The sequence below is a fragment of the Podarcis liolepis genome (genome assembly GCF_965112155.1).
Source record: "Podarcis liolepis genome assembly, chromosome: Z".
NCBI classification, from domain to species: domain Eukaryota; kingdom Metazoa; phylum Chordata; class Lepidosauria; order Squamata; family Lacertidae; genus Podarcis; species Podarcis liolepis.
Genome location: NC_139570.1, coordinates 15793986 through 15818449, shown reverse-complemented (window position 1 = coordinate 15818449; position 24464 = coordinate 15793986). Strand labels below are relative to the sequence as shown.

General features: G+C 38.5%; 1 protein-coding gene across 9 annotated transcripts in view; it reads right to left on the bottom strand.

Annotated features, from left to right (window-relative positions):
• DIAPH2 (diaphanous related formin 2) overlaps positions 1–24464 on the bottom strand; it is a 359470-nt gene that overhangs the window by 221601 nt on the left and 113405 nt on the right. For 5 of the 9 annotated variants that reach the window (XM_083484625.1, XM_083484619.1, XM_083484626.1 and 2 more), the window contains 3 exons: positions 9994–10095; positions 8587–8681; positions 2688–2789 (listed from right to left, as the gene is read on the bottom strand). In XM_083484625.1, coding sequence (XP_083340751.1) covers positions 2688–2789; positions 8587–8681; positions 9994–10095 — 299 coding nt within the window. Of the gene's footprint in view, positions 1–2687; positions 2790–8586; positions 8682–9993; positions 10099–24464 lie in introns of all 9 variants that reach the window. The other 4 variants (XM_083484624.1, XM_083484618.1, XM_083484620.1 and 1 more) reach the window with 1 other exon arrangement.

Genomic DNA, 24464 nt, shown 5'->3' with positions numbered 1-24464 from the left:
CTAACATAGTTTTAAACAACCAGGAATTTTATCCAATGCTTTTGCTTGTACTACAGGTCATAAAGAACAAAAGTGTCTGTGAAATCTACTTTGCACCAAAGTAACAGCAGAAGTGGACACCTCAGGAGTCTATCTATCTATCTATCTATCTATCTATCTATCTATCTATTTATTTGAACCCTGCCCACTCTGGGAGGCTTCCAACAAAGATTAAAAAAACATTAAAATGTCACACATTAAAAACTTCCCTGAACAGGGCTCCTTCAGATGTCTTCTAAATGTCAGGTAGTTGTGTATCTCTTTAACATCTGATGGGAAGGCGTTCCACAGGATGGGCACTACTGTGGAGAAGGCCCTCTGTCTGGTTCCCTGTAGCTTTGCTTCTTGCAGTGAGGGAACCACCAGAAGGCCCTCGGCGCTGGACCTCAGTGTCCGGGCAGAACGATGGGGGTGGAGATGTTCCTTCAGGTATACTGGGCCGAGGCCGTTTAGGGCTTTAAAGGTCAACACCAACACTTTGAATTGTGCTTGGAAACGTACTAAAAGATGTAATTGAAGCTTAAATGACATCTATGCTAAAAAAACAAAAACTGACCCAATGCTTTTTAGGAAAAAATATTCACGTGACGGTGGGGAATACCCCCTAAAAAGCCACTAAACATCCACTTTTTTCTGCTCTCCAGCTCTCCCTCCCATGCTCTTTCCACACAACTCCCTCTTCAACCATGGTTAAAGCGGGGCTGGCTAGAAGCTGTGCAGAAAAATGACTGCTGCTGCTGCTGCTGCACATCAGCTGCTAGGCTGGGAGGCTGAGCAGCCAAAACAAGCCCCACTGTATCTCCTGTCACTTTAGAGCTTCCTCCGCTTTCACTGAAGTCCTCTTCGGGTTCTGGGGTCTCCTTGCAAGCCACAATGAGTCTCCAGTTCTCTCCCACCATTTCTTGTTTTGAATCTTTCTATCTATCTACCTACCTACCTACCTACTTACCAGAACTGCATATATACACGGTCACATATGAGTCAATCACATGTATGTGGGAGGGGGTTGTATAGTATAACAAATTGTTAATACAAAGAAGTGGCCCAAGTTGAAGGATGTTGCTGTTACCTTGTCAGTTCTTGGCTGTTAATCACAGCTTCAAATGCACAGTATTTTAATCATAATGAATCCAGTTGTCCTCAATGTTTAAAGAAATGTGATATATAAAGACAGTCAAATGTTGTTTTTTTTAGAATTTCTCACATGTCACTATTGCCCTTTCTCCAAGGAACCTAGAGCAGCACTCACAGGGTTAGAATATTTTATCCTGAAAACAAACATGTCAGGGTGGTTTGGCTTTGAGAAAGTGACTGCCCAATGCCACCCTCTGATCATCAGGGATGAGCTGGAATTAAATTTGGCCTTCTCAGCATTTTAGCCACTCTACACATTGTTTCTTTTCAATGACTAGACACAAAATCCTTTGTACTAAGATTGACAGGGGAAGTTCTACTTGAGATTCCTTCACCTGATGAAAGTTATGAGGATGCAAAATGTGAGAGTACTTTCTCTGAAGCAGTGATTTATCTCTGGAACAAACTGTCTTCCAAGCTGAGTCTAGCACCACATTTCATTAGCAGAGGAAGATGCATTTATTTGTTCAGGTCTTTGGAAGGGATAACATTATGCCAGTTAGTTTCTGAGTCTTTATTGCCTGCTTCTGTGATCATAGGTATTAGGTGTTGATAGCTTTAAAGATTACTTTTTTGTGTCTGATATGTGGTATTATACTATGTCACAATTAATTCTGTTTTAATTATTTATGCATACTGTCCTGGGGTTTTTAAGCGAAAGTTTATAAATCTCATAAGCAAATGCCATGTGGGCATACTGCTGTGCTACAAGACCTTGAATCTAGAACTTCAGAAGCGATTACACAAGGAGCAAATATCTACTTTTATCAATGCATGACTTGCATAGAAGCCACTTAGTCAAAATGTAACATTATTTTAGATCTACATTGTGGCCAGTAGGTAAAAAGGCGTAGGCCATTTGCCACTGCAAGGCACCTTTCAAATAAACCAGATAGCAATAAGATACTCTATTGTTTTAGATATTTGTGAGCACAATACTGCTTCAGAAAACAATTTTGAAAGCTGATGCGACTAGAAAGAGCACATGCATCGCTGCTGTTGGCTAGCATATTATTGCACATATATGTGTGTTATTTAGATAGACTTTAACAAATGTTTTTAAAGGGGATAATTTTGGGGATGATTTTATTATTTTGAGCCATTTTGGGTAGAGTATAAGTTTACTCTGTCCATGTGGTAAGATGATTGGCAGAAATTATTTTCTGCATGCTCTCATCATCAGTAGCAGGAAGGGTGGCAACCAGCCTAATGACCATTTTATGGTACGGCTATATTATTAAGATAGTGTATAGCTATCCACTAATAAAAAAGCAGCTACTATTTTTAAAGAGATGTTCTCAGAAATCTTTGGTAAACTTGCCAAAATGCACAGTGGACATTAATTACAGGTTGAATTTTATGGGGCTATCTGTTTAGCCCATTTTAGTGTTGGCTAAGTTCTAAAATCTTCTTTGATGTTTTAACTGTGTATTGACAAATGTACTTTTTTCTGACTGACGGTCGAATAAAAGGTTGATGATGATGACAGGTTGAATTTATGAAACAGAACTTACCACAACTCCAAATTGTTCTGGCTCACAGAGATCATCATACTCATTCTTTAACTCGGCTAAGGCACTGAGCTCTTTCGGTTCAGGGAGGTTCTTTACCAAATTCTAGTGACACAAACAGAAATAAGAATTATTTTTATATTTATTAATCATAGGTATAGATGATATAGATATAGATTTATTATGCTTCAACTAGCGATGTGAGATGAGAATATTCTTGAGCATATTTTCTGCTAGAAAATTCTTCACAAACTGTAAATTCTAATGTAAGAACCAGTTTTACAACCCACATTTAAAAAATCTAGTAAACAATCAGTCGAACTGTGATATTGCTAGTGTAAGTAATGAATAATGATTTTTTTTGATCCAGTTACATTACTGGGCATTGTGTCATTCCCCATTGGCAGTTCTGAAATGTGAGCTACAGAAAGCATTTTATTTTATTTTTTTAGTTTAAAAAATGCTATTCATTCAATTCGTAAATGTAATAGCCTTTTTTTCTATTTTGGTGTGACCTTATTCTTTGCAATTCTATACCCTTGGCCATACAGTGTGATTTATTTATTTTTTACAGAAAGTAGCTTTAATGATCCCATCCACACTATCAATCAGTGTTTTTTTTTAATATTCCTTCTACTTTAAAAGCTACATTTCATACATAATTAGAATTCAAAGTTGATGGTAAATATATGGTTAGTGGCAGGCTAAGTGATTAACGTGAGTCATTCACGTTGAATTTTCAAGTTTGGTGCAAAAAATCAAAGAATGTGAATTCACTGCATTGCCTCATTGATTAAAAGAATCGTTCCATTTTTTGGTTGCCATCTGAACAAGTTTGCCCATGAATAAACATGTATATTAACTAATTATATCATTTTCAATGCAATAAAATGAATGTTCTCCTGTTTTAAATGAAAATTCTCTAATATTATCATTAATTGAGACTATTCTCCAAAAGATTGTTCTCAAGAATTTAACATCACTAGCTTCAACTTAATAAAGCAGAGCTTTCCAAACATTTCATGTTGGTGACACACCTTTTAAACATGCATCATTTTGCAACACAGTAATTCAGTTTTACTAGCAAACAAGAGGTTAAACTAACCCCTTTCCAGCCCTGGGAGGCTTACGGGAAGCATTTGTACAACACACCTACACACTGCAGCCGACACACCATTTGGAAAGTTCTGTAATAAAAATACATAGATGATCCTCAGAGTCACTCCAAACTATACAATTCTATGATTCTGTATAAAACCTTAACCTAGGTCCAGGGACTATTGTTTTAGGCAAATTTACTTTATGTAACAATCATAGAATCACAGAATTGTAGAACTGGAAGGAACCCTGAGGATCATCTAGTCCACCCCCCTGCAATGCAGAAATATGCAGCTGTCCCATGCAGGGATTGCCCCACATAATTGTTGTTGTTGCTGATAATTATGTTATCACCTAACCTTCACTGTAAGATTACAGCATTAAAAACAATTTAAAAAATCTATAATCAAAAAATAAAAATAAGGTGGGTCCTAAAAACATAGACTTCAAGTGTCATAAGCCAGGGTAAAGAGGTAAGTCTTCAGCGTGTCTGAAAACTGTATAATTAAGGTACCCTCCATGTTCCTGGAAGCACTCTCAATGAATAAAATCTTAAAATTGTTTTTCAGGAGAAAAAATGATTGGGAAAGTAACAGGCAACCCCAATGGTGTGACTCCACTGTTCACACCCCGTTCTCAAAGCAAACACTAATGACAACTGAATTGAAAAATTGAGTGTTGTTAATGGTGTGATCTATCCACCAAAAGGAAATATCTCCACCTTCTCCCTTTTTCTCAGCACCTCTCCCCTTTGGAGCTCTGTGTGTTTCCCCAATATGTTGGTTTCATTTCTCAGAAAAGAAAAGATGTAGAGGAATTCCCTGATCCGCCTCAACATGCCTCGTTAGTAGTGCAATTCAACTCAAGAATATAAGAGTCTGCCATAAATCATTCCATTTTGTCTTGTTATTGGGGTACACACAAAGCCAATGCACATTCCTAATAAATGCAAATGAATCACAGGCCTTTCTCTCAGGACTATAAACTAAAAGCAAAAAACCACAGGAACACTTTTATGCTTTGCATGACAAGGACTGGTGGAATATGGTAGGGGAGGTATGCATTTACGTTTAGTTAAAACCAGACTAATATTCGTTTTTCAGTATTAATTGTAACTTTCCAACTGCACATACACAATGAACATGCCCTGAAGAGCATGTCTGGCTCTGTGCCCACACTATATTTACAAACATTTGTTGTTTCTCTGTCCTTGGTCACACATGGATTTGCCACATAGACATGTTCAAATACACATGTGCTGTTTGTAGAGGCTATCAAAGTTTGTGGAAATAAAAAAATTCCTTCAAGTAGCACCTTAAAGACCAACTAAGTTAGTTCTAGGTATGAGCTTTCGTGTGCATGCACACTTCTTCAGATACCTTCTTCAGGTATCTGAAGAAGTGTGCATGCACACGAAAGCTCATACCTAGAACTAACTTAGTTGGTCTTTAAGGTGCTACTTGAAGGAATTTTTTTAAAGTTTGTGGAGAAATTCAAAATACTTTTTTGAGTATTTTTATGATCATTTTAATGTGGCATTCACTGATTTATCTTTCCACTGAAATCCTGTTGTGGCAAAGCATTTTTCTAAATAGTGGTGAAAATGTAGTTCGCCATCACCTGCTAAAGCATGGTGTATTTTCTTACTACCATTTATTGGAGCAAGGGACTCCTTCACCACAAAGTTGCAAGAGGTAGCAAAATCACTTTATCAGAGTCAACCACCATAACCTAACATTTCACCAAATGCTACCCAGATTCATTTTTTCTATTTCCATTTCACTGTGAACAGCTATTGGATCTGTATGTATAATGTTAAACTGTTCTTAAAAACATCTGATTCTGACATTGATCAGAATTGAGTGAGTTTTGTTTACACCTTATGTTGCAAAATATTCCAAGGAAGTTTCCCTGTTTCCATATGTAAATGCTAGATGGAAATGTCATTAGACTGCAGGCTAGTTTATAAAACTATGAAGGCAAACAAAAAATACCAACCTTGGATTAACAAGCAACCTTCATTACGATGAAGGTATGACAGTTGTCCCCAGTTCTAATTTTAATACATACCATACATGCACCCGTTAACACATTCACAGCATAACAGAACAGTACAATATTTTGCATAGAATCACATTTCGAGTGGCACCTTACTTATCCAGTTTTAGACAGGATAGTCAAAAGAAAGTGTTTGTGACAGCATTAAAACACTTTGTATTCAATTGTTCATGCCTCATAGCTCTAATTTTATGGCATGTCAGCACTGTGATGTTAAAAAAACTGTCTGTTAAACAGAACTGAGACATTTAACTACTTTCCACATTTCTGCAATTATTCAACAGTATTCCACAAACTTTTATTTTCTTTAAATGTTAATTGCACACTTAAAGGTTAGTTAAGTGAAGATATTGAACCATGGTGCCTTTTCTTGCATACAAAAATGTAACCTTTCTTTCTTGTCTCAAAACATCTCATTAAGTCACTTAAGCCTTGGTCACACATGGATTTTTCATTATAAAACCCATCATAATGTACCCAGATTGGAAACTTAACAAATTTAAGGATATATGACATACACAAGTTGTTATCAATATACTCTATTATTATACCTATGACTCTTAGTTAAATCTACTGGTACAGACAGCACAGGAGGCTGCCTTATGCCAAATCATATTTTGTGTGTGTGTGATCTGCACTCTCTCTCTGTGTGTAATGTACTGCATGTTGGGTTGTATGTTTATATGAATGCATAGATTTCTTGTCTCAAACAAGAAGCTTTCTTTCTTGTTTCAAAACATCTCATTAAGTCACTCTCTCTCTCTGTGTAATGTATTGCATGTTGGGTTGTATGTTTATATGAATGAATGGATAGATGGATGTGTTAGGGTGGTTTTGGCCCTGCCCTTTTTGACATGTCTAGCATGCAATCGCTAACCAACCTTAAATAATGGTTTGCTGCTCACATATTCATCCCTGGTTCAAATATAATATGAAACCAAGACTTCATTCTTTATCCTGCTCATGCCAGGGAAGGAGTAAGATGAAAGCTATCAGACCACATGCTACCCTTTTGCAAAATAAATAAATAAATAAATGATAAGCCAATAACTCTGGATTTGTGTTAAATGAAAACAGACCTAATCTTATATAACTGATTTAGTTACAAAGCTTGTATTTCAAGCTTCCTCAAATAAATAAGCAACTTCTGCTGAATAGTTAAGCCAAATTGGTTATTTTTTGTTCTAATTTTTAGCAATAGCAATGTATTGTTAGTGGGTTTTGCAGTCAGCTGCCTTTCACTTTATTGTCTGGAACTTTATATGTGAAGGCCTGTGGACCATTCATTCATTTATTTTAAGGAGACTAGGAATCCCAACATGATGATCAATTTGGAAATAGTTCTTATTGTGTTGTGCATGTTGCCTCCCATTAAGATTTCTGAACCTCCATAAATTTATTTCTAAAACACAAGGAAAGTCGTCTGGCAGTCCAGTATTTAAATATGAAAGATTCTCTTTCCTGCACTCTCCTCTGAAAAAAAGCATCAAGGAGAAGAGGGGAAGAGCCCCCATCATGTTTTCTAACCCCTCTACTTCCTCTACCAAATTGCTGGGGGGTGGAGTTTCATGCTTGTATCCTTTGCCTTGGGACATTTGTAGGCCAGAGGAGCCAATCATTTTGAGGCTTGTGCTTGCATAATCATCCTGAAATTATCTTTAAATGAGCAGGCACATCTACTGGCTGCATGCAAGGGGAGGCTTCTGCATTTTACTCTCATCATAAGCGTCAGAAACTGGGAGCAGGTATAGAACGAAATGTAAGATTAACGGAAGGTTTACAAATTTTAAAAGGGTAATTAACTGCCCCAATTGCCCCATATGATGAGGTCTCAAACAAAGAAGAGATATTTTTAACTTGAAACATGAGTGCCCACTAAAATAAAATTAGCAATCTAATCTGTAAATTTGTTCCTAAATGGATCGTTGGGCGATTTGTATAGAACTTGAGCAGAACTTAGTTGGACACAACCCATTTAAAACAGTCCTAGGCTTTCCAGAAAGAGTGAAGAAAGCATTTGGAGTGGAGAACCTGGGGGCCTTCAGATATTACTGGACTCCGACTCCCACCATGCCAAATTATTGCCCATGCTGGCTGGGCCAAATGGGAGTTGGAATCCAACAACATATGGAGGGTTATAGATTACCCACCTCTGATGTAGTTCAAATGAACACTGTGAATTAATATTTCAAAATTTACAGGTGGCAACACAGTGGTTCAAGTGGAGCACACATCTAGGTCAATCATAGTGTTAATTTAAGACATTTAAAGTTTACAAGCAGCTCCGTTCTGAATCAGTTTCCCTATAGCAGGTATGTCAGGGGTAGCCAATGTGGTGTCCCCCAGATATTTATTATTCATATAGATACCATGGCAGAAATACTATTTGGATTCTAACTCTCACTAGTCTTGGCCAACATCACTAATGGCCAGGAATGATGGGAATAGACGTTCTACAGCTTCTGAAAGACACTACATTGGCAACCCCTGGTGTATGTGATGTCATTAACCCCATACCACACTATGGTGAATATTTATTATTAATTATTAATTATTATTTTATTTATTATATTTGTATGCCACCCTTTATCGAAAGATCTGAGAGTGGTTCACAGCATAAAAATACAGAATAATACCACAAAGTACATAATAAAAATAAGAACATGTTACCAAGATATGGATAATTGAATAGGTTATCATTCTGCTGATTTAAACTGTGATTCAAAGAGATGCTATGTTAACTTACCTGAATCAGTGCTTCACTCAGTTTTAATTCATCCACTTCTAGAATAATATATTTTATTTCTTCATAAGGCATACGGAAAGATCCCAGGAAAATTGCTGAAATGAAACACCACTATTTCAGAGTCTGCTGTCAAATGGAAATGACTTTTACTTTGTATTGTTACGTTAAAATTGTCATTGGAAAAGCATCAATTAAACAACAACAAAAATCATTCCAATAAAAAAAATTACCTTAAGTATGATTGGTATTTAGGCATGTTTCCCACATAAAGTGGGCATAGGATTACAGCATAGGCTTTTGTTTGAGGAAGGGGCAGTAGGGTTTATGGTGAGACACTAAGTATTAATCCACTGTGCACACCAACATGGGAATAAACTCATCTACACACAAGTGAGACTTCTGCATTTAAGTAAACTCTAAATGCTCATGTCAGGCCAGATTAAGTCTTGGAGTGGGGGGTGAGGCCTGGTGGAGAAAAACATGACCTTATAGTAACAGGTAAAAGACGGACGGTTAAGTCCAGTCAAAGATGACGATGGGGTGCGGTGCACATCTCACTTTTCAGGCCGCGCATTTGTCCACAGACAGCTTTCTGGGTCATATGGCCAGCATGAATAAACTGCTACTGATACACGGGGGACTGTGATGAGTGCCAGAGTACACAGAAACGCCATTTACCTTCCTGTCACCTATTTATCTACTTGCATTGGTATGCTTTCGAACTGCTAGGTTAGCAGAAGCTAGGAGCGGAGCAACGGGGGCTCACCCTGTCACATTGATCTGAACTGCTGACCTTCCAATCAGCAAGCCCAAGAGGCTCAGTGGTTTAGACCACAGTGCTACCCGTGTTATAGTACAAAGATGCATCACTCTGATTAAATAAACTAAATACGGGTCCTGATGAAAGAGGAACCAGCTCTATGACAACTCTAGGATTGCAAATTACTTCCACGCCTCTTAAATAATACCTTTGTTGTTACATCAGTGTCCTCAGACACTGTTTATGGTCAACAGCACAGGAACATTCTTGGCTCTGGTAAGTGTGGAGAGGCATAAGTATACAGGAATGTTCTTTCTCCTAGGCATTCAAGTTTGACCTAACTAGGAAACAGGTCACTCCATCATTACCTTATTGAATCAGAGTACTCTTGAACATAATTTCATCTACTGCTGATGTCCAGAGTCACAGTCTCCCAGATAACATTAGCTAATACCTCAAATTTCATGCAGTCCAAGAAGCCACAGCTAATGAAGACAGCAATGCTTGTCAGGCAACAGTTTCTACATTAAGACATTTCTTTCTAACTATCAAATGAATGACAACAGAAAGGTCTCACAAAGTTTTTTAAAACCCTTAAGGTTTAGGCTCAGACAAGGACTGTGCAAGATGAAAAACCTATTACATACACAAATTCTGTGCAGTCTTCCCATCCAATATCCGTAGCTCTTTAACTCTTTTCTTAGGCAGAGACACCTTCTTTTCTTCTGTATTCTCGACAGGCTTTTTAACTGCTAAACAAAGGGGACATTTATCAGTATGTGCAGACCTAACAGAAGCAAAGCTTCTACACCCAAACTGTTTAAACTTTCACAATATTTCCATGGCTGTGCTTTTTATGTTAAACTTAAGAATTTGCATTAATAAACAGAGATCAACCCATCATGTGCATGGTGAAACCCTGCATGAAACATGAACAGTGACATTTCAACTTTGTTGTGGAATAAAAAAAAGTGTCATTGCTAAAATTGATTAATGAACTGCTTCAGAGCAAATCCAACAGGCACTGTCTAAAGCTGATGTGCAGCTAGCTCTATTGCCCTTGCCCATCTACATCAGTGATTTGAGAGAACAAAAGTGTTATCACAATTTCTTCAGCACATCAGAGCCTCCTACTGGTTGCAACCAGGCAATGCCAATCCCTATGTTATTTTTTCAATGAGGCCACACATTAATTGGAACATGGTCAAGAGAAATGAAAAACGATTCAGGTGTTGGTAAAGTCAGAGTTAAATGCTTAAAAAAACAAATCAAATACAGGATCTAAATTAAACCTGTTGGTAAGCAACCAATATTTTGTTTTCATTTAATACCGTGATCTATTTTGTGAGCAATAACGTATTTGTTTATCAAAGCAGGAGAAGAAAGGCTGATGCAACATGCTGTAAGAGTTTGTTTTCCATTGTACTCTTAATGCTATGTACTGCATGTGCAGCTGAGAGATGGATCTATTGTTGCATTGCCTACACCTGTAAACTAATGTATTCCCCTGAAATGATAATTTTATTATGACACCTGCTTGGTGCCCGCACAAGAAACAATGACATTAACCAAGGTAAGCCAAAAATTTGAAGGAAATTAAATGCATCCAATTGTTCTGGTGATAAGGAAAACCCACAAGAATGTAATGGTTCAGAGACTTAATTAAGCAAAACTTCACTATTAGCTCATCCCAAAATCTGGAAACACATGGGTTTTGAAAATTAACAGCTGCACAATACCTAATGTGTCTCACACTTGATCATTAACTCAATTACTGAACACCGTTAAACATTACCTTTGCATGATTTAATTCTTCTAACGTTAAGACAAAGCAAAACATTGTCACCAACAGTGACCACATATAGCAAAAGGCAGGGGTTATTGAACTGTTAACCAAAAATGCCTGTTTTATATAGCAATTTTTGAGGTACAGGAATATCCAGTCGTTCAAAACGTATACTCAGTTGTCAGATATTTGTAGAATAGTAGCTTACATTTATAATTACTAAGATCTCAGAATCAAAACTCAGATTTACAATATCCCATGCGAATAACAGCTTCCAAACAAATTTAGTTACAGGAACAGGGAAACTGAATTGACACAATTTATGATGAAAAAGTATAAAAGACACATCATCCAGGATATTATAAATGAGTGCAGAGCAATGTCCTTCCACACATGCAGTCACCTCCAGATATAGATTCTGTGATGTACTGCTAACCTATGGATTGGCATGTGTTTTGGAAGAAGTATTGTCTGCACTGACTAACACAACTTTACTGAATCTTCATCTTCAAATATAACAGTACTATAAAAATACTAGTTTGATCATTCAAGCTAGCTGATACTTGTCTAGAACTATGCCATCAACTCCAACCCCCCCCCATCAAAGATGCATCCAGAGATGTCTCACTGTGTTGGTCTTTATTATTGTATTGCTTATCTGTTATGTTTTATTTGATTCTGTATTTTAAATTTCTATTTATGTTGTGCCCCCCATATGTTCTGATGAAGGATGGATTAGTTTGTTTGTTTTTTAAATAATGTTATGAGGTAGGGAGCATTTCTCTCATGGCGGAGTCTACCTGCGGCCATCAACAATTTCCTTTCCCAGTGGGACAAATGAACAAACCAACATTTTTTGATCTCCCAGGTTGACTACTCTACTCTCATAAGGGAAAGTACAGCAAAAAAATTAAACAGTGGTATAATTTTACAGCAAAGATGGAGAACAACTTTTGGCTGGAAGACTACAGCCATATACAGCCAACCCTCCTCAAATCACATCAACAGTCAATCCCCTAACAAATTTGGGAGGAACTGTGGTGCATAAATTTAATAAACAAAGTCAAGGCAATGTAAAGCTGTGGATCTCTACTTTGAACCTCCGTAGTTAGTGAGACAGTGACAAATGGGTCATGGCAAGCGACCAAGATCTGCTGAGAAAGGTTGCTCACCTCCAAGAGTAAAGCAGACGAAGCTTGAATCTCCCCCACCATCTACTAACAACAACAGCAAAACAGAGCAAGTAATTGTTTCTGCGGTCGAAACATACAACCGCTTATGGCCTCTGTATGATCAAGGAGAGTCGGAAAAGCTAGCTGATCCAGCGGGGGATGGAAGCCATAGGGAAGCCCTCCTCCCTGACACCTTAATTACATCTCCGCCACTGAAACGGGACGCATTAGGGCAAACTGCCCATGAATTAGTACCTGATCAAATACAACTGGTAATCAGGACTTTAAGCTTCATTTTCAAGGAATTGGAGGGGATTTCTTTGTCATTGAATAAACTTTCACGGGCCCTTCTGACCCATTTACCTTCCTCAACTGAGCTATCTAATTTGTATCAATCTCCTGTGCAGCTTGTAAGTGCCTTAAAGAGACAACCTGACCAGAAATCTCATCTTAAGAGCTCAAGACGCTGGCCGCCACTGCCCCAAAGGAATAAGCAATCCTTGATTTTTCAACCTAATAAAATATGTCTATCCATTTTTTCCCGTGACGCCCCCAGACTTAGGTGGAATAACCTGAGGATGGCTAAAGGGTACCTACGTGATTTGTTAAATATTCCTTTTTTCCAGATAGATCTTATATCTGTAGTACCCCTAAATGCCACGCCCTGGCCAAGGAAATTTATGCTCTCCTTCCAGTCTGCAAGGATCCCACATCTTCTTGCAAGACAGAAAGATTGGCTGGCACCCTGGGAGATTGTAACAACAAGAGTCTTTAAGGACACGAGTGTTAAACCTCTTTTTGCCAACATCTTAACCGGCAATGAACGCTCGTTTCCTCCCTCTGTTCCTATATTAAAGGGAAAAACACCTAGCCGGGTACCCCCTGTTCCATCTGCGATCTCAAGTGCCCATCTAGCTACGTTGAGGAATTATCCAACTGCAAGCGGAGATTGGAATATCCCTGAAGAGAGAAATCTTATCTTCTCTTATGGAAAACTCCCTTCAGAAGAACAGCAGGCTATTCTCGATAGATTGGATCTACTCAAACAAAGACTCCTATCGCAAGGGGACCCCTCTATGCCGATGTAGAGGGGCTACAAAGGTTCAGTTGGGAGTGTGCAGCTACAACTTCAGCTTAGGTGATGTTTGAATTTTTGAATTGGGCACCTTATCCCATCAAATACTCAGCAGCATTATGAGATAAGGTACAAAATTCAAATAATAATGTTAAGCCGCAGCTGCAAAGGAACTTTTCTTTACAGCAATGGCTTGAATTCACCACTGTTTGATGACAGCTGATAAACAAGTGGGCATGGCTTAGCTGATGTCATATGATGTCAGTTGATAAGACATCTGGGTGGCCTTGGCTTAAACAGCCTTGAGAGCCAAATGAGGATACCTGGTGAGCCTAATTAGCCCCATGGACTAGAGTTTTTCCACCTCTGTTTTACAGGATGCATTTATGAAACTAAATATTCAGCTGTGATAGATGAAAACGTAAGTAGCAATAGTGAGATGCATTCAGCAAACTGATATGAAGTACTTTTAGCAACTGCTTTGCCAACACGGAAGAATACCTCTATAATCAAGTAAGGTTAGACAGAGAGAAAGGACACCCCCACCCCCACACACCCTAAATTGGTTCTCATTCCGCAGAAGAAGATACAGTTTGATATTCTCTGGATGACAGTTCAGGTTATCATGAGGTAAGTTTGTCACACTGTGAACCGTTAAATACTTATTGATCTAACACTGCCACTAATCGCGTCTTTTGCAGGGTTACAAAACAGCTGCAAACAAACAGTGCCTATCTGTTCCCATAAACAAAAGTCTTAAATCACTATTCCAGTCAAAAGGAACTTTTCAAATCTAATTGGCTGGAAGGGCTTGCATTACCTATTTAATAGCATATGCTTTTAGGAATCAAGATAACATCTGTACTGTGAACGTTTTAGGGCATCTTACTATGTATGTTTCATATAGGGGAGAACCAAGATGGTTTAACCCACTGTGCCACCCGCATCCCCCTAAGTTGGTATACTACATTTTAAAACAAACCAATACATATTTCTAAAACCAATTAAAATTCATATAAAGTACACTCAATATAAAGAGAGGTCAACATAAGAACACAACAGGTACCACACACTGACCTCAATGAACTATTCATTCTTGCCTCCAAAAGATACAGCTTCACTTGCCATGATGTTGAATGGGAGACAATGAAAAGGCCCTACCTTAAAAGACCCAGTGATAAGGCCCTACTAATTCAAGTGAGGAAAATGTCATATTCAGAAAGTCATGCCTTCCCTTTGAAATAGCTTCATTTCCCTTAGTGACATCACTATACAGTAAAACCTCATAGACTCTGTAATGACATGACTGTTATCAGAAAGTGCTAGCTTTCAAGCATAAATATGCTACTACTAGAGACTGCCTCCCCTGCTTTCCCTAACCACCCTTCTCATCTATCTGCTAACGCCTTCCCCACACATCTGACCATTTCCCTACCACCTCACCTATTTCCCACCACCAGCCTTCCCCACAGCTTACCCCAAGCTCTTCTCCCTTCCCTCACAGCTTGCCTTATCCCATTTTAAAGTGAAGAGGCTCTTCACAGAGCAGCTTGTCAAAACTGCTCTGTGAATAACCTCTCCTCCCTCTGTTAAATTTTGTGGCAACTGCTTTTAATGCTGGGTGCTTCACAAGTCACAGAATGGCTTTCCCCATTCTGTTAAACAGCGTCTCTTGGCCAACAACCATCAAAGCTGCTTCATCAATCTCCTGTCTACTGGTCCTCAGGCTGGAGTTCACAAGGCCACCCCCTGTGAACTGCACAGCATGGCAACAACCTTAATTTTTTATGTATACCTCGGGTTAAGTATTTAATTCGTTCCGGAGGTCCGTTCTTAACCTGAAACTGTTCTTAAACTGTTCTTAACCTGAAGCACCACTTTAGCTAATGGGGCCACCTGCTGCTGCTGCCACCGCCGCACGATTTTTGTTCTCATCCTGAAGCAAAGTTCTTTACCCGAGGTACTATTTCTGGGTTAGCGAAGTCTGCAACCTGAAGCGTATGTAACCTGAAGCGTATGTAACCCGAGGTATCCCTGTATAGGAAGATACAGTTTTTATGTATACAGTGGTACCTCTGGTTACAAACTTAATTCGTTCCGGGGGTCCGTTCTTAACCTGAAACCGTTTTTAACCTGAGGTACCACTTTAGCTAATGGATCTCCTGCTGCCGCCACGCGTCCAGCACCAGATTTCTGTTCTCAGCCTAGAGGAAAGTTCTTAACCCAAAGTACTACTTCCAGGATAGCGGAGTCTGTAACCTGAAGTGTTTGTAACCAGAGGTACCACTGTATAGGAAGAAAGTTTCACTGAATACAGCAATGAACGAGTATGAAATTGAAGCTGGAGAGAAGCATTTCAGAAAACATTTTGGCCTCCCCTGAAGCTTCTTTTTCATGTTGAATGTGTCATTAATTATTAATTGGGTAGGATCATGAACTTTTACATTTTGAAGACATGACAACTTACTTTGGGAAGGCACACTAGAAAATGCTGCTAATCCTACCCTAGAGCAGTACAGTTTACTATGAGGGGCAGAACAGGAGCTAATGAATGAAGCATCCGGAATGTGGCAACGTAAGAACGGGCCTTTTCTACAGTTGCTCCCTATCTGTGGAATGCTCTCTCCAGGGAGGCTCACCTGGCACCTTCATTATACATCTTTAGGTGCAAGGCTAAAACATTCCTCTTCAACTAAGCTTTTGGCTGATTAACATTCTATGTCCTTTAAAATTTGTTTGTTGGAGGGAGGGTTACTGGATTGCTTTGGTTTAGTTCATGTTTTTATTATTTAAAAAAATATTATTTTGCATATTTATGCTGTAAACCACCATGAGATTCCTAGTATTTGTTTTTGCTGGCATCTGTCTATCTCAAAAGACAATGGAGTGCGCCTGCTGTGGCTGCAAAGACTGGTAGAAGATTTTTCCTCAGGGCTTACTCCCAAAGCCTTTCTAATGAATGAGTACAGCCATAAAGCAGCAGAGGTTTTGGACTGGAGCTTTCCTTCTACGAGATGGGTTATCTTCCATCTCAAGGTTCCATCTTGAGGTTGGCAAGCCCCATCTGCCCCTCATTTCACCTTCTGGACTGCTGGACCAACTATTGGCCTCGTCTACTCAATCCGCCAGAGCTCTTTTTTGCAAGTTGGGGCAGTCCTTAACTCACCAAAGGTTTGAGACACCTGGTTTAGCCGGCCAGTCAAAACTGTTTTCAGGGATGTGGCCACTGTTACATGTTGACTGCTTCTAGGGGCCACGGGTGAGAACTGAGTGCAGGGTGGGGACCAAAGGTGGATAAACTACCCCAGAGGGGGGTACAACATGTCCCCCACCAGAGGTGCTATTCCTCCCTAACATCCCACATACCCAAGGGTGATATATTAATTTTAAAAATAGATATAATGAAATAACAAAAGGGGGCCTTCTTATGAACCACTAAACCTCTGATCATCACCACTCATAAAATTATGATGCAGCACTGTTATGCTTGCTTCCTAGTATTTTGAAATTCCTCCTGAAAGGGATGGGGGAAGCATAAAGCAATGTAAGTTTTACAATTGCTTAAGCATTCATGCCTAGTAAATAAGGAAGCATTCTTAAGTAGGTGTTTCAGTTTTAAGAGACTTTACTACATGTTATTAATTGTTGCCTGGTTCGAACCCCCAGGTTCGAATGAATATTTGACTATTTCCCTTTGTGTTTATGACTCCATGCGGAAAGAATGATATTAAAGGGAGTGAGTATCCTGGAAAATAGACTAACACTTTAGTGCTTATGAACCCTCTGTTGTGGAAAGTTCAAGAGATATGAAAAGTCAGCATGTAGTGTACGTGGCACACAGCACTCAACACTGAATGATGAAATCACAATGCAACTGAAGAAAAGCAGCCGGAATATAGAACAAGAGGTCAGTACAGCACCACTTAAATTTCTTCATGTTTATAATACGTGAAACTTGTTCTTATGAAGCAGAGGATTTAACAAGTGGGCTTATTACCTTCTGTTTCAGTCATAACATTTTACCCACACTTAATTAAAATGTTGAAGTATTCTGAAGCATTTGTAGTATACAGAGAAATTAATAGAAAATGGATAGCTTTCTACTTTCATTTTTTCTAGACAGTTTCATGGTTGGCTTTCAAAAATAAGAGAGCAGAAGAGCCTTTGTTAAAATTATTAGCCTTTAAACATTATTCAAGCTGTGGTTAAGTGGTTTCTCTCCCTCCCCAACCCCCACCCCGGTCAGGTTGCCAGGATACAAAATCATTAATTCTCTTCAACAAGAATTCTTATTCAGGGTGATCTACAATGATGTTTAACAGTATTATTCTTATGAACCATTAAATACCTAAGTTATGGTAGCATTGCCTGCTTCCTCCAACTGTATAAAAATTGTGTCTGAAATTTAGGGGGGAGCAGTATGTGAAGTCAAGATCTAAAGTTCTATTTTATAGATGGGAAAAGTTTCACAAAATCAATGTGACCGCTAGCCTCCCCCCCCCCCCACTTGCCTGTTTAGTACCAGTGTCTATTTAGTTTGGGACACAATAAGGGCAATGATGCATTCTGAAGGGATGCACTGCAACCAAATCCCCTAGGAAGGAATTGTTCGTGACAGTCAGAACTGCTCCTGGGTCATATCAGAATGGAGCTCTGTCTGCTTTTGCTTAGAGCGCAGTTCTGACTCTTTCAGGTAACTCATGGGAAAGAGAATAAAGATTTTGTTCCTAAGAGGAAGGGAGGGAGGTGCCCTCTGTGAAGCAATACAATGGAAGAGAGGCCAAATGCAGCACTTTGTAATACAATAGCAATCTTTCCGAGCCTTTTAATGATTTTTTAAAGAAGGAAATATATAAATAATACCCCTGTTCCATCATTCCAAGCAACTTTCCTCCAGGTGTTTTGTTCCCCCTACTTAAAAAAAACTCCCTAGAATTCAATGCTAACAGGATTCCTCTGAAATCTAGTAACTGAGAATATTTTGATGAAGTTTATTTTCTTAACATACATGATACTTAAAGGCAGCTATGGAGAGATGGTTTAAATGCAATTCTTCACTTGAAAAATGGTGAAGTGGCAAGTACTGATCTTGAAAGGGAAGGTGAGTGAGGTCTGACAAGGAATAAAGACTAAACAGAAAGAAGAATGCAGGATAGGTCCACTGAAGCAAGGTAATTAGCGTGACCCAAACAACTGACGGTAGCTATAACTCAAAAACATTGCTATCCAATCCTGGTCTACCCAACTGTTATTGGCTATAACCAGTGCTTTTTTCTAGGGGGACACAAGGGGACACATACCCCGAAACATTTTGTGAATCTTTGTACTTTTGTCCATTTACTGTATTTATTTTAACCGATTCGAACTATAAAATGGTGATTTTCTTGAGTCAAAATGAGAGTATACCTAAACTTTTTTAAAAAAAAAAAGAAAAAAGAAAAATAGCATTGGCTATAGCTAATAGTTAGTGAAGAAAGAGTTTAACCACGAGGAGTTTCGGTGGCATTCTAAGCCAAACCTTGGTTTAGCTTAGCTTAGCACAATGTTGCTTTAAAAAAGACTAAAGGTAAAAAAGGTAAAGGACGTCTGGACGGTTAAGTCCAGTCAAAGGTGACTATGGGGTGCGGCGCTCCTCTCACTTCAGGCCAAGGGAGCCAACGTTTGTCCACAGACAGCTTTCTGGGTCATGTGGCCAGCATGACTAAACCACTTCTGGTGCAACGGAACACCATGATGTAAGCCAGAGGGCACGGAAACGCCATCTACCTTCCCGCCACAGTTGTACCTATTTATCTACTTGCACTTTGATGTGCTTTCGAACTGCTAGGTTGGCAGAAGCTGGGACAGAGCAACGGGAGCTCACCCCGTCATGCGGATTCAAGCTGCCGACCTTCTGATTAGCAAGCCCAAGAGGCTCAGTGGTTTAGACCACAGTGCCAGCTGCTCCCATTAAAAAGACTAGCAGTTGTGAGCTCCCCTCCATAGGCTACATGTTTATGTGGTCTCACTAAAACAAGGCTTGGTTTAGCAAACCAGCTAATAGTATTTGTAAAAGGCAGTTAAATTTCAACAGCAGTCAGAGACTACATCAAAACTTGAATATAAACACAGATTTTCCCTTTTCTTTTTTCTCTTTCTTAACTTCTACACACACACACACCTTCTCTCACATAATTAATGCACCTGAAACCTCTAAATAGGTGGAGCTTGATTAACTTAGGGAACATAATGTAAGATAGTAGAATTAGTGATATCTTTACTGCTGCTTGACCTGTTTCTAAGCAATTTTAATTTCTGCAGCCGGATGTCCATTTGTTATGAATAAAGACAACAATTTATAATGACCTTTTCTTAACAATTCACAAGTGCACCTGGACACTATTTAAATAAGGATTTCTCTTTTTACAAAATTCTTCAATATACAATTCTGCTTTCATAAGCAATGGACCCTGTTCACCCCAGTCACAGCATGTATCCTTTCCTGTGGGAAGACTTCAACAACATCCCTTCCTACATAACAATAGATAAGAAAGGCTTTGAGAGCCGGTTAAAATTATTTAGACTCCTAAAAACTCCCCATTTTTGTCCCTGAGCATACAAGATGAAAGGCTATTACCATTTTTACATTTACTCAAAAGGCAGGCTCTTCTGGGTGTTGCAATAGAATATATCAAAGTTATTCCGTATAACTTGTTACAAGGACTTAGGCTCTACAGAGAAATAGAAAAAGGATAAACAACTAGTCTACCAAATGGCCAGAATTTTGCAAAATTCCTATGTACAAGAAACAAAAAATAAGAAAATTCTAGCAGCTTCACAGAAATTTTCTAATGTTACATCCAGGGTATTCTCAGAGAAAATTATATTACAACTGTGATCACTTGGGCTTTATGGAAGCAGATATTCACTATTATCTTCCACATGACAATACTCAATATCAGGACAGGGGTGGAGGGAAAAGACAGACTGATACGGAATCAGATGTCGTTGATGAAATTATCCATATTCCCCAACCTGCTGAAGACAATACAATACGAGATGAATTGAGAATAGCTCTTCATCCCAGATTTCCAAAGCACCTGCTAGCCACACCCATTTTCCAATTAAGTCAACAGCTGTGTGATCTAACTGCATACATATGATGCCACCTGGAAGAGATGCAAATTGCACATTTTATCAGCTCCTGCAGTGAAAATAAAGTGTCTCTGCTGCATTCCAATCCTCCCTGTAATCATAAAAGCCAACAATCCTGACAAGGTGGTTTTTTGTTTTGTTTTTTAAGGACAAGGAGGATTCATTTTCAGACTGTGATATCAAGTTAAATCAAAAGTTACTGTATCAAAGCCTGCCAGATACGAAAACTACATTAAAAATGAGAAGAATAATTGATGTAAAGTTGCATCTGTTTGTCAGTGCTAGCATAAGAACAAAACCAAAAGCATGTGAGATAATGTTGCTTCATCAGCCAGCCTGATGGAGTCAGCTTCAGATTATTCATGCATACCTAAGCAAAGTACTCTTTGAGTAACAGAAGATGAGGAGACATATTCCTCTATTTTTATAATCATTTTATTGTTATTAAAATCCAGTTGTGAGTTCTAGAAATCAACCCTCTGGAGTTCCCCTTCTCCATTATCAACTTGTGACAATTAGCACGACTTACAGACTGGGAATACTATTAAGCATCTCTGTGTTTTTGTGTATACACATAGAAGAGATCCCTGGCATTTTAACAAACATTAAGGCCTTTCAGCAAACAGCCCTCTGTAAGTGATTCATTAACAAACTTCATAACCAAAAGGCCAGTTTCTTTTAACTGGTTTTCAGACACTGGTTGTTGAAAGACAGATGTGAACATAGCAAACAAAATTCTTAGTCTAAAGAGTTACTTATTACATAGATATAAAGTCTTCCGCCAGAAGCATTCTACTGAGAGTTTGTATGAATAATTCTACTTTATCCTTGAATTTAAATTAACATAGTAGAAGAACACCTGTAAATATTCTTCTTCATTTTAATTAAATACACAAACTCCACCTGGGATAAACATGAAAAAACAGGGAAAGAGATAAGTATTCCACATAGTTCAGCTATTTATCCAAAACTTCAAAGTACCTACTTTTGCCACAAATATTTCAGATCCTTCATCTTATTTTGTACATTTCTCTCTTTTGCCATATGTGCCCGTGCAAAAAAATACATATTCATCAGCCATTTATCCAGATAAGGGAATAGGCATAGCATATTCACTTGATGTTAAACCTTTCTCTGCCTATACAAATCAGACAATCTATATTGCTTGCATACAAGTTTCCAATTTCTAATAGAACTGCATTCATTACAAAATACTGGGTAAAGTCTTTGATGTATTCCAATTTCAGCCTTTAAAAAACCTTGTATAATGTGGCAGCTGCAAACAATATATCCTCTTTAAGTTTATGAATTACATGTATTACTGTGGTTATCACCATTAAAAAAATTATATCACTTATTCAGGTTTTCTATGTTAGGGAGATAAAGAATTACACAACTTTTAGAAAACATCTGAAGGCAGCCCTGTTCAGGGAAGATTTTAATGTCTGACATTTTATTATTTTTTATATTTTGCCAGAAGCCGCCCAGAGTGGCTGGGAAAACCCAGCCAGTTGGTTGGGGTATAAACAATAAAATTATTATTAGTATTATTTGTTTTTAATCAGTCCCCACATACAAAAGTGATAGAAGAACAGATACAGTTTCAGGCAAACATTAGTTGCATATGCTTCTGGTGCCATCAATATTCCTCTACCAATATGTTCAAAAACTGACTGAAAATATTTCTCACCCAAATAAAGCTTCTCTTTCACATATTTATATCAGTATTCAAGCCACTGTATAATGGAATGGGTAATAGTCAACCACATTTCAAAGATCCAGAGAGCACTGAAGTCTCATTTGAATTCACAGTGAAATTGCAGGCCGAGATACCAAGTTTTTACAAATGCATAATTAACATTTAATTTATGAGTGATTGCCACTAAGAAAGATGGCTCTAGAAACAAGATTTGACAAATTCAAGTAGGAAAAGTTTTACCAATCATCTAGAAGGTGTCATGGTTGAGCATGGATAAATATGGGCCTAAAACATATGAATATATTTAAATATTAGTATCAGACTAGACATTAGCCATCAAGCTGAAACTGAATCCTGACAAGATAAAGGAGCTATGGATTGGAGATTATTGCATCTGAATGTTGCAGATAGCCTGCTCTGCACTTCCCTTCAATGAAGATGCATAGTTTGGGTATACTTCTAGAACTAGCTTTGTCACTAGAAGCCCAAGTGGTATCAGTGACAACAAGTACCTATTATAAGGTTTAGCTAGTGTGTGAAACAGTGTCGAACTTGTGGCTGCTTTGAAGATAGCGCAGAATCTATATCTAGCGCGGAATGAAGATGTCATGGTGGTTAACTGTACATTTAACAACAGTGTAGTTAAATGTACTGGTTGCCTATTTATTTCTTAACCCAATTCAATGTGTTGAAAGATCTAAATAATGTGGGACCCAAATACCTGAAAGAAACACCTCACTGCAACTGAATGCCCACCTTTTCCCTTACCAGGTGAAAAGCACAGGGCACTAGATACAGGATACAGCCTTAGCAGTTGTGCCCCATCTTTGGAATGACCTTCCTCTAACTTGTGTCTGGCACTGACATTGTCTACCTTTCAACAACAGTTGAAGACACCTCTTTGCACAAAGCTATGGGAGGGTTTAAGGAACTATGCCAGTTATTTTTTTTTTTATTTTTATTACATGCTTATTTGTGTTTGGAAATGTTTGGCTGCTTATTTGCTGAATTTTCTTCTTCCATTTTTGTATTATATGCATCCAACTCTGGAGCCTTTTAGTGATAGGTGGAATTATATAAACTGAATTAAGAAGAATTAGACGTGCTATCTAGGTCTTTAGTTGCAAATTTAGTTTTTTATAGCAACCAGTTAGCAAGTACTCTTGTTTAAGGAATGAATGGATTACAACATGGAAAACCTGATTATAAATTACTGTTTCAACATTGTCTGTCCCCTCCTTTCTCTTTCTTTCCTGTGTCTTTTCAAGCAGTGGGCTGATTTACTGCCTTGAGAGTAGAAACACAAAATGCCCATAAAAAGTTCTAAATATCATTGTCTACATACCATTCAAAGGTATACTGATATATATTACTGCAGAAAGCTGCACAACTGTCTCACAAATCACACTATCCTTACTGTACAAATCATTTTAAAATTAAAGAGTGAAGAAAAACTTGAGAGAGGATTAAACTATAACAATTTTAAAATAAAATACACTTTGAGTGCTAAAAGCCACTGTTGTCTTCTATTTCTGGAAGGAAGCATATGACATACAAGAAAAAGAAGCAGCTCTTTCCCTTAAGGAGGTGTATTCAAGATTGCTTGCTCTGAAAAGTATTCTGCCCACTTAAATAATGAATTGCAACCAAAGAAAAGTTTTGTCTTCCCTCTATTTCTCCTCTTCATCTTCTGCAGATCAGGTGGTGAATGTGTCAGTCTGTTTCATGGTTGCAATAATGAGCTGGGTGAGGCCCAGTAAACTGCAGGTTCATCCAGCCAAGACTGAGACATGGCGGGTAGATGGTTCTCTGACCATATTTGTGATGTTTAGCCTGCTTTTGACAGAGGTCACGTTCCCTCTGAAAGAGAAGATCTATCATTTGGGAGTCACTTGAGGTACAGGCAACTTTGGTGGCATGCAGTGACACCAGCTTTAGTGAGTTGCCCAGCTGTGACCCTACCTGGACTGGGATAACCTGGCTGCAGTCCTCTGTGCTCTGGTAACCTCGAGACTAAATTAATGAAATGCATTCTATGGCAACTGCCTTTTAAGATGATCCAGAAATTGCCGTCAGAGCAGAATCTGGCTGCCGGACTGCTGATAGGCTTGAGGAGAGACAATTACATAACACTGATCTTGGCACAGTTGGTCAGGTTGCCTATATGTTTCCAAACCCAATTCAAAGCGCTAGTTTTAAGCTAAAAAGCCTTTTACAGAGAGGATCACAACAACCTTCTTTCAGAGCACCTC